At 44.5% G+C, this 10782-nt stretch overlaps 1 protein-coding gene; it reads left to right on the top strand.

Annotated features, from left to right (window-relative positions):
- Window positions 1–7734: 7734 nt before the first annotated feature.
- On the top strand, window positions 7735–8706 carry GSTUM_00011073001 (uncharacterized protein; the record flags this gene model as incomplete). XM_002841694.2 has 3 exons in its annotated part: window positions 7735–8058; window positions 8129–8515; window positions 8570–8706. 3 exons carry the CDS (start codon window positions 7735–7737, stop codon window positions 8627–8629), a joined length of 771 nt encoding a protein of 256 aa, XP_002841740.1. The 3' UTR covers window positions 8630–8706.
- Between the last annotated feature and the right edge of the window lie 2076 nt (window positions 8707–10782).

The following is a 10782-nucleotide window of genomic DNA, read 5'->3' as shown; positions in this document are numbered from 1 at the left end:
ATAATGTGGTTTATTCTGAGGGAGGTCAAGGTTTGCTTCCAGAATCTGGCAGTAAAGCGGGGATCAGCATCACTGACAATAGATAAGGGGTACCCATGGGGGGTAAACAGGTATTGTTGTAGGTTATTCCAGGTGTCTTTGGAGGAATCGGTAACCTTCATTGGTATGAGCCATGTGTATCCAGAGAATTGATCTACAGCTACCAAGATGGTATCATATCCTGCCGACTTGTTGAAAGGTCTTGTGAAATCGATGGCATAGGATTTGAATATTTCACATGGTAGTTGGAGGGTCTGTGCTTTCCCTTCAGGTAGTTGTGTTCGCTCCTTATTTGCCTGGCAGAGTTCACATTTGCTTGACAAAATCGCCGGAAGTCCTTTCGCATTTCAGGCCAGTAAACATATTCTGAGGTATATTGGAGGTTGCAGTCCACACTATGGTGTCCTTTGTTGTGGATTTCGGAGATGACATATTCCCTAATAGTCATTCCGTTGAACATGTGGCCTTTCGGAATGTATAGACAATGTTCACCATAACGGGTGCTGGTATAGACCATTCCGTTGGATATGTTGTATGGAGCAAGATCTCCATGCCTGGAGCTATCCATAGCTTTGAAGTAAATCGAGTCATGGCGATATCCTGCTATCATTTAGCTTCGAAAAGAGGAGGTTAATTCTTCTGTGATTGATCTAACATCTCGCTCATCCTCAATGAGGGATCCTCTTGTTGGTTCAATCAGAGCTTCTTCTTCCTCAAAGGTTTCATCGAGTTGCCGACGATGCTCTGGAATTGTAGGGAGTATGACCGAGACAATGGTTTCATTGTTGTAAACCCGTAGAGGTCCACCATACAGTGGTCGCGAGTCAGTAATGGGAGGAGAGGATGGCGGGGCTGACTGTGGAGGGTGTAAATAGGATATCGCATCCACATAGGCTGCTGCTTATTCGAGTTCTTCAAGACCTTGGTATCGTGTTGGAACAGGATTAAGGGTATGAGGAGGTTGGGTCGATTCATCTTCATCGATCATTTCTTCTGCCCCTTCTGCGGTATCAAGGCTGGTGTTTTTGGAATCATCAGCAGGCATATAGTACGGTCACTGGTATCTGTTGCCGAACTTAATCTCGGTCTGGTGAAAAGGGCAGGTGTCGTGATAACAGTGGGACCAGTGGAGTCTGCTTTGTTCAAGTTCGTGAGGAGGTGTGCTGCGGAGCGTGCAATTGTCTTTCCATTCTTCATCAATGTCCTTTCCTCGTTCTGTTCCAGCAGCACTGTACATGGTGTAAGAGAAATGATTGGAGGGAGCGGCAGAGCTGGCGGTAGCCATCGATGGTTCCTGTTCATAGGAGGTGTCATCAGGACTGTCCTCACTTTGTCTTGTGTGGTCATGAACAAGAGGAGGGTCTGCGGGGTCTTGATTCTCATATAGGCGGGAGAGAGCATCAGCTAAATAGTTCGTTCTTCCAGGGGTATAGATGATTTTTGCATCGTATTTGCTGATTTCGCCTATCCATCTTGTTCTTCTTCTTCCAGGTATTCTTTCTGTTTTAAGATTAGTGAGAGGTTGGTGGTCAGTAATAATAGTGAAGGTATTGCCCATCAGGATGTGGTTGAAAGCAGCGAGAGCATTAATCACAGCAAGGGCTTCCTTGTCTGTTGTTCCATAGTTCATCGCTGAGTTAGTGAACTTCCTGCTGTGTAATGCCGCTGGTCTTGCCGTTTCATGGGAGGCCCCTTGCCCAACCCATGCTCCAACTCCAACATCTGATGCATCAGTAATAAGCCATGTCGGTTCTGGTTTACTATAGTCGATAGGTTAAATAACGTTGGCGTTTTTAATCAACTCCTTGATGTTGGTAAAGGCTTGGTCGTGAGTGTGGGTCCAGACAAATTCTGCATTGCCAGTAAAGTCTGTAAGCGGCACTGTCACAGTGGCGTGGTGTGGGAGGAACTGGGAAATATAGTTGACTAGTCCTAGGAATCGCATGAGTTCCTTTTGATTCCGGGGTGTTGTCCACTCCGTTAAACAGGCTATTTTTCCAGGAGCTGCGTGTATTCCTTCATCATCTATGACATGCCCTAGGATATCGAGTTTATCGGCAAACAGAATTGACTTGTTTCTGCTAGCGTAGAATTTAGCTTCCCTTAGTTTGGTGCAAACCAGTCCTATATGGTAGGCATGTTCTATTTCGGTGTTCGAGAAGATGAGAATATCATCAATGTAAACCCAGACGAAATGGTGGAGGTATTCGCTTAGGAGGTTTTCCATAATTCGCATAAAGGTGGCGGGCGCATTCATATCACCTTGTAACATAACTCGGCTAATGAAACTTCCGAAGGGTGTTTTGAAACTGTTTCAGCGTTCGCTTTCTGGGTCTAACCTTGTTTGGAAGTAGGCATCGCTTAGGTCAATCTTACTTCGGAATCTTGCCCGTCCAACTGCATTTAGGATCTGGGTTTGGTTTGGGATAGCGGAGCTGTCCATAACCGTGTTTTCGCTCCGTAGCTTGAGGTCAACCAACGGGCGGATTCTTTTGCCATCTGCTTTGAGTTGAACAAACATAGGAGCGGCACCTGGGGCTTCTGCCCAGTAGATGACTCCTCTTCTTTGTTGTTGGTTGATCTAATCACAAAGTGGGCTTTTGTATGCATCAGGAATAGAATAGGTGGGTTGGTTTTTGAGATTAGAGGGGTCTCGGAGGTGAATGTGGTGGTTCACCTCTCTCATAGGCGGCAGTTCTTCGTGTATTTGATCAGGAAAAACATCAGAGTATTCGTCCAATAGTCGTTGGGCAGTTGCTTCACAGACTGCGGCTCGGTACTCTCCGCTTGTTGGCTTGCATGAGACTCTGACCTTCTGATCTGTGAAATCAATGGTTGATTCCCCACACCTGATTATAGCTTTGTGGCGATTCAGGAATGGCATACCTATTAGGGCATCGTATTTGGCTAGATTTCCAACCAGCATTTCCTGGGAGGGTAGGACTGCAGAACCAAGTCGAATAGTCGTACTACAGGTTTTATGACTTGTGGATCGTGATCCCTTTACTGCCATATTGACAGGTATGGGTTGGTTAAGGTCTCGAGTTGGGAGTCCATGGACAGAGACAAAGGCATTACTGATCATATCTCTTCCGATTGTACCAGTGTCGAATAGGACTCGAGCCTTTTTGCCATTGATCAGGATAGTACCTTCCAGGGTGGTGTGTGCTTTGAATGTAGCTGGAGGTCGGACACTGTTGCATTCCACATTGATATATCCGATATGGATCTCTTCATATTCACTGGATTGGGTATTATTGCTTTCAACATTGTTGGCCGATGCCTCTTGCTTAATTGCCTTTCCTTTCCCTTTCTTCATAGGACAGTTCTTTGCCATGTGTCCTGTTTTTCCACATTCAAAACATTCTCCTTTTTGCCGTCTCGATTCTTTGGAGGATCTTGTTTTCTTCTTGAAAGCCCATGGGGTATCGTCTTCAGAGTTGCTGGAGGCTTTGTGCCGTGGCTGGCTGTTCCTACTAGAGGATGTCTGTGTTTTGTAGGCCTTGGTCTCATGGAGAATGGCATCCTTTCGTTCTGCTCTTGCAATTATTACTGCAATATCATCGCCGTCTTTCTCGAGTGGTTCTACTTCTCGCCGGAGGGTAGGGTGCATGGTGTCGTAGAATCGTCGCTTCAGGATGTATTTAAAGATACTTCCTCTCTCCATTCGGTTCTTATACATCATTAGGTCCGTAGCCACATCAGTGATTCGCTTGACATGCGTTCCGTTAACTTGCTGGAGCTGGTTGAATTTGTTGTATAGGAGGTCGTTGGTTATAGAGGATTGGAATCGTCCTTTCAGGTAATTGAGAACTGTAGTTCCTCTTAATCTTACATCCCCGCTGTATTCCTTATAGCATTGGTGGTATGCGTCGGTTGCCCTTCCTTCACAAAATGATCCAATGATAAGTCCGGTTGTAGGGTCTTCTACATCTTTTCCTTGTAAGAGTAGGAAGTGTGAGAGTTCCGTCGCCCATCGGTCAAAAGCTTCAGGTTTGAGGTCTTTTCCTTCTCCTGTGAACTTTGCTGGGAGGTGGAGTTTAAACTTAGGGGGTTCAAATACTGCGGGTACCTCCTCTTCTTCAGGCCTAGCCCGAGATTTTCCTCCTCCAGAAGGCCCTCCTCCTGTGCTAGCCATTTCTGATTCGCTACTGGACTCAGGGTCGATTGGAGGTTCAATGAGAGGCTTCTTTGCTGGAGTAGAAGGGAATTCTCCTGGAGGTTGTGCATCTTCCGTGTTTGTAGGATCGCCCAGCTCTTTAGCAGAGCGCCAGGGTTGTTTCTTTATTGTAAGGTCTTGCCGTGGGATTTGCTTCCCACTCCTGGTCGTCAAAGACTCCATCTTGGGTTTGAGATGAAGCCGAATGTACCGTGATTCTGCCGCTTCTCTCCGCTAGCATTCTGGGGTGGATATTGATAGGTTGATCAGGCCTAAATCCGGGGACCGGTTCTTAACCACTTGCGGAGGTTAAAAAAATGTAACGTGTTCGCAAAGTGCTAATCACGTTATCGGTAATAGGTACGATAGTTGGCAGGTGGCCTGCTCTTCCAGAGAGGAGGCGAGAGCTGAGAACTAAAGAAGGCTTCGAGGGTGTACTGGGGAACAAAGAAGTAACCGTTCAACCAAGTATATTGAAATACTGTCTGTCGAAGTCTGCCTTTTCTATCATAGAAACAGGCGGTCTTTAAATACACAAATCTGTTCATGTCTTAACATGAACGAAACTAGTCAAAGGTATCAATCAATACACTTTGGTAAAACTCCTTAAGTATCAAAGCGATACTTAAAACAAAACATAAAACAAAACCAAGTATCAAACGATACTTAAAACAAACCAAGTATCAAAGCGATACTTAAAACAAAACATAAAACAAAACCAAGTATCAAACGATACTTAAAACAAAACATAAAACAAAATCAATAACCGAGTACCCGTACCGATTACACTGAGTGAACTCAGATATCTCCCCCAGAATCCAAGGCATCAAGGCCCATCATGATAGCAAAAGAAATGCTCGGGGCGAAGCGACGGCAAGGACGAGGAAAAGTACTTAGAACAAAGCGTGAAGAACCTATCTTCCTCGGCTGTATCGGCCTCCTTATATAGTATTCTTCCCGCCTGTAGTCATGTGACCTAAGGTGGTCACATGTGCGAAACCTAATCATAACAAACTAGTCAGGTGACCAAAGTGATCACATGCTCAAAACCCATAACCTCATAGCGAGGTCATGTACAAGAACTCATAAACCAATCATAACGCAATAAACAAGTCATATGACTCGACTGAGTCATATGCGCGAAACCCATGACCTCATAATGAGGTCATGTGCGAAACATAAATCACATGTGCAAGGCTTACCCGCAAGGCACACTCGCAAGGTATACTCACCAGGCGCACGTCCTATGACTCATATTTGAGCCATGTGCGAAAGCATCACAAATCCCACACATGACAAAGCATATGACCCGAATGAGTCATATATGTAAAACAATAACATACCTGTGACTCATAACTATGTGTCACATGAAAGCTTCTTTCATACCAAGCCACATTCGTGACACCATGATAAAGTACTCAAATTGACAGCATCATGAGAAACCATCAGGCAACGAAACGAGAAGCAAACAAGCAATCCACCACACAATGCCAACAGACATCAACACCAAAAACTCCAGGAACTAATGAGTGAACTCAGATATCTCCCCCGAAATCCCCAGCATCAAAGCCCATAGTGGGTATAATAGAAATGCTCTGAGGGGAAGTGACAGTAAGGACAAGGAAAAGTACTTAGAACTAAGCATGAAGAACCTATCCTCCTCAGCCATACTGGGCTCCTTATATAGCGTTCTTCCCGCCCATAGTCATGTGACCCAAGGTGGTCACATGTACAAAACAAAATCATAACAAACTAATCATATGACCAAAGTGGTCACATGTTCAAAACCTATGACCTTGTAGTAAGGTCATGTGCAAAAACTCATAAACCAATCATAATACAATAAACAAGTCATGTGACCCCAAGTGGTCACATATGCAGAACCCATGACCTCATAATAAGGTCATGTGCAATACACCAATCCTATGCGCAAGGCATACCCACAAGGCACACTTGCAAGGCACACTTATCAGGTGCACATCCCATAACTCATACTTGAGTCATGTGCAAAACATCACAAATCATAACATAACAAACTATATGACCCAAATGAGTCATATGCGCAAAACAATAATATACCTATAACTCATAATTATGCATCATGTGAAAACCTTTTCTATGCCAAGCCACATTCATGTCACCACCCCTCAACAACAATGCCTTCTGCAAAGACCGGCCATCTCACAGACTTTGAGAAAGGGTAAATTATTGCTGAGAAAAAAATGAATTTTCTTTAGCTGAAATTGGAAAGCTCTTAAACTGTTGAAAGAGTACAGTTCTCAGTTTTCATAAGTGCTATTAAAAGAGTTGTGATGAGAAAAACCTTCTAACACCAGGAAAACACAAAATTATCGATAACAAAACCTGCCACTACCTAGCCAGAGAGTCCAAGAAGAAACACCACCAAACCCTGTCAGAATTGCATAATGATATTACACTATATGCCTCTCTGAGTACTGTCAAAAGAGCTTTAGCATCAGTCAATATAAAGAAATGGAGAGTAAAGAAAAGAGCTCTTCTGGAAGATAACCATGCTGTCAAGAGATTAGCTTAGGATATGGAGCATAAGGATTGAACAAAGGAGGACTTTGAGGGTGTCATCTTTAGTGATAAATACATGGTTAAAAAGTCTAAAGATCCTAAGAGTATTTAGATATTCAGAATACCTGAGGAAAAGTGGCACAAGGACTGCATTCATGGGGTTACAAAAGGTCCTGAGATAAAGCTGATAGTCTGAGCTTGTATTTGGGATAAAAATAAGGGTCCTCTGATTTCTATTTTTGGGGAGAGTGTGAATAGATTTGTATATATTGGAGTTTTGGAAGATACTTTAGTTGATACCTGGCAGGAGGTGGAGGACACAGTTGGGGATCCTATATTTCAGCAGGATAGTGCAAAGATACATACTGTAAAGGATACTATGGCTTGGTTTGAGGAAAATAACATACAGGTTATGGAATGGCCACCCAATTCCCCTGATCTCAATCCTATTGAGCATTGTTGGAAGAGGGTAAAGGAAAAGCTATACCAGCGCTTTCCTGACATTCATAAGACTAAAGATAGTCCAGAAACTGTTAGAAGGCATTTAGCAGAAGCTCTTAATGAGGTTTGGGCTTGTGATATAGAGGGGAATTTTTTGGAAAGGCTGTGGGAGTCTATGCCTAGGAGATTGGCTGCTGTTTTAGATGCAAAGGGATGGTACACAAAATATTGATTTTTTTATTCTATAATTTCACATGAGAATTTTCTTATATCTATTGAATCTCTAACTAAATTTTCACTTCATTCTGGGTAGTTGTAGTTGCCTAGGTAGTAAATTTATAGTGGTGGTGGAGTTGTGTTTACATCGCCGGACAGAACGATTTGACCTGATACTTTTACCTTTTTTCCACGTATGTCCTACTTTGCAAACAGGACTAGTATCATACAACACACCTAACTAACCTTCCACTCGGCAACTTCCTAGCACCGATGCGGCTCTGCGATAAACCTACCAATCCTTGGCAGCCACCGCAACCCCACCGACCCCTATCACCATGTCCTCCCCATCCCCCTCCAGAGAGGAAGGAGAAGATATCACCCTTCCAACAGACCTCTTCACCGAACCCACCGACTTCCGCCCCGCAGACAAACCCGCAACCACGGTCTCACACACCCTCACCACCGCACCCTTCGAGAACCTAACCCTCCGCCTGGTAGGACATAACCCACTATGGGGGCACATGCTCTGGAACGCTGGCAGAGTCGTGAGTACGTATCTGGAGACGCATACGGGATTAGTTTCGGGAAGGCGGGTGTTGGAGTTAGGTGCCGGTGCGGGATTGCCTAGCCTTGTCTGTGCGCTAAGGGGTGCTGGGGAGGTTTGTTCTCTTCTGGCGTTTTTTTCCCGAAGGAAGTCAGCAAAGAAGGGATGCTAATGGAGGTGGGTAGGTAGTTGTCACGGACTATCCGGATCCAGAGTTGGTGTCTAATCTTGCGCACAATGTATCTACGCTTCCGCAGCCCGTCCAAGGTAGTATCGTGGCCAAAGGGTACCTCTGGGGACGGGACGTAGCAGATCTCGGTGACCCATTCGATACATTGATTCTTAGCGATCTGCTGTTCAACCATTCCGAACACCAAGCACTGCTGAGGAGTGTCGGTAGCTGTTTGAAGAAGGCAGCTGATGCAAGGGCTTTGGTGTTCTTCACGCCCCATAGGCCTTGGTTGTATGAGAAGGACTTAGCATTCTTTGATGTTGCGAGGGAGGCAGGGTTTGCCGTTGGGAAGGTGCTAGAGGAGGTGTTGATTGGTCCGATGTTTGAAGAGGATCCTGGAGTGGGTTTCTGATATGATATTCTCTGGATTGGTAAAGGGCTAATTAGGGTTTAGGATCGGGAATTGAGGAAGACGGTGCTTGGGTATGAGATGAGATGGAAGGATATTTCGTGAGGGGATTAGGGGCTCCTCGGTGTATCTCGTGGAGGATCTTTAGACAGTGCGGGGGCGCTCATCCCGAGAATAAAACCAAAAGGTATGTACAGTACTAGATCTAAATGTTTTGTTTGGTCGCCTTTTTAAACCAAAAGCATCCATATCCACCCCGCTCTAGGAAAACCAACATCCATGAGAACCTGATTCCATGACACATTATCAAACCCGTAGATAAGATGGGAGACCTTAAAAAGTATAAAGCCGTCCAATTTTTCAAAGCCAAACAAATACATTGAGATAATAACCGCTATGAGAGAATGAGAATCTGATGAGTACAGAGAAGTAAGAAAAACCCAAGACTATCAACCTTCCTCCATGTGTCCACTGTCGGAGGCTGTGGGGAGATGCCGCTGCCCTTGTCGCTTGAGATCGTTGGCACCGATAGATCCCACAGTGAGGCAGGTGGTCGTGCAGCTGTCCTAACTGCCTGCCTGCCGTTCGGTGGCCAACGAATCCCCACTCCAAGGCAGGCTATTTGCCCTTCTGGCCTGGAGCTTGCTTGCCTTCCCTGGAAGTCTTTGCGAATGGGGAATGGTGGTGCATTGGTAGATTTCGTCATGACTCCCCCATGAACACACCAGTATACAATTCCTTTGTTCTCTTTCGGACGCATCGGCAACGTTTAGGCATAGCGGGAGGTGGAAGCAATTGGTAATGAAGTAAAGGTGTCCTGGCGTATTTCCGTAATCGTGATATGAAGATACTATGTGCCTCAGGAGTGGCGAAGTGTGCCAAGTAGCGCTCTAGAAAGATATCGTTCCCTAAAGCTACGCATATGCCCATATGGTGGTACTTTCTTTGTGCCTAGCATTAGGAGCCTAGCGTTGTAGTGTTAAGTCAAGGATTCTGGCGTGTTGGGGTGACGTTGTCTCATCCAAGTAGTGGTGTTCGGGCTCCATTATCTGGTCCATAAGGGTTGGAATGGCCTTGTCTGAGTAGTATTTTTACCACTCCCTGGAGCCCCTTCCTAGCAGCCCACAATAGTGGTGTATAACTGTGGGTATGTGGCTTGTTGGGATTGACCTCCTCTCATCTGAGGGGTATTTCTCGCCTATTCTCAGTGCCCAAGATTTTTGTAGATATGTGGCTGTTGTAGTCACTCAACAGGCTCAACATAAGCTTTTGTGCAAAGTGTGAATGCTCCCTTTTGTGTGTGTTAGGAATACCAGGATCCAATACCTAGGAACCACCTTAAGTAGGGTAACTCCTCTTGGAATTGGAATCTATAGTTTCCAACATCCTCCTCTGGCCCCCTTACGGGGCCCGCATGTTACCGTAAAATCTTGAATAATTGAACAATGTACTATGAAGTCAAAATAAGGTGTGAAACCAGAAAGCATGGAAATTAAGGTATGAGTAACAGTTTTTCAACAAAAAAAACAAAAAGTATGAGGAGTAATCAATGGACTTTGCCATTGACTCCAATGTCGACTTATCATTACAAAGAGTGGTGATCTATAGTTAACTCCTGTGACTATAATAAATAAATAAATAAAAGAATAGAAAAGCAATTGAGGATAGAGCATATATCCAAAGGTGAAAATGTCAACAATGTTCTCCAACAAGAACGCAGCTGGATGTATCAAAGTCCAAATTGATCTCCCAACCCTTCCTCCAACGAAGTTCAATGCTGGAATAAAAAAGAAAATAGGCCCAAAGTGAAATCCATTAAGCGAAACCCTCCAGAAGGTCTCTCACCTAAAGCCGATTCAAAATCTCCATCGGTCATATACAGTTAGTGTCACGAACGTGACTTGGCACGAAAAATGGTTTTTACATGACTCATGATTATGAGTCATAGGTATGTTATTATTTCACGCAATATGACTCATTTGGGTCATATGACTTATTATGTTATGTTTCACACATGACTCGATTATGAGTCATGGGACGTGTGCCTGGCAAGTATGCCTTGCGAGTGTGCCTTGTGAGTATGCCTTGCACATATGATTTATGTTTTGCATATGACCTCATTATGAGGTCATGGGTTTTGTGCATATGACTCATTTGAGTCATATGACTTGTTTATTGCGTTAAGATTGGTTTATGAGTTTTCACACATGACCTTGCTATGAGGTCATAGGTTTTAAGTATGTGACCACTTTGGTCAC

This window comes from Tuber melanosporum, assembly GCF_000151645.1.
Source record: "Tuber melanosporum whole genome shotgun sequence assembly, scaffold_8, strain Mel28".
NCBI lineage: Eukaryota > Fungi > Ascomycota > Pezizomycetes > Pezizales > Tuberaceae > Tuber > Tuber melanosporum.
The sequence above is the reverse complement of the archived record's forward strand: the minus strand, read 5'-3'. Positions and strand labels throughout refer to the sequence as shown.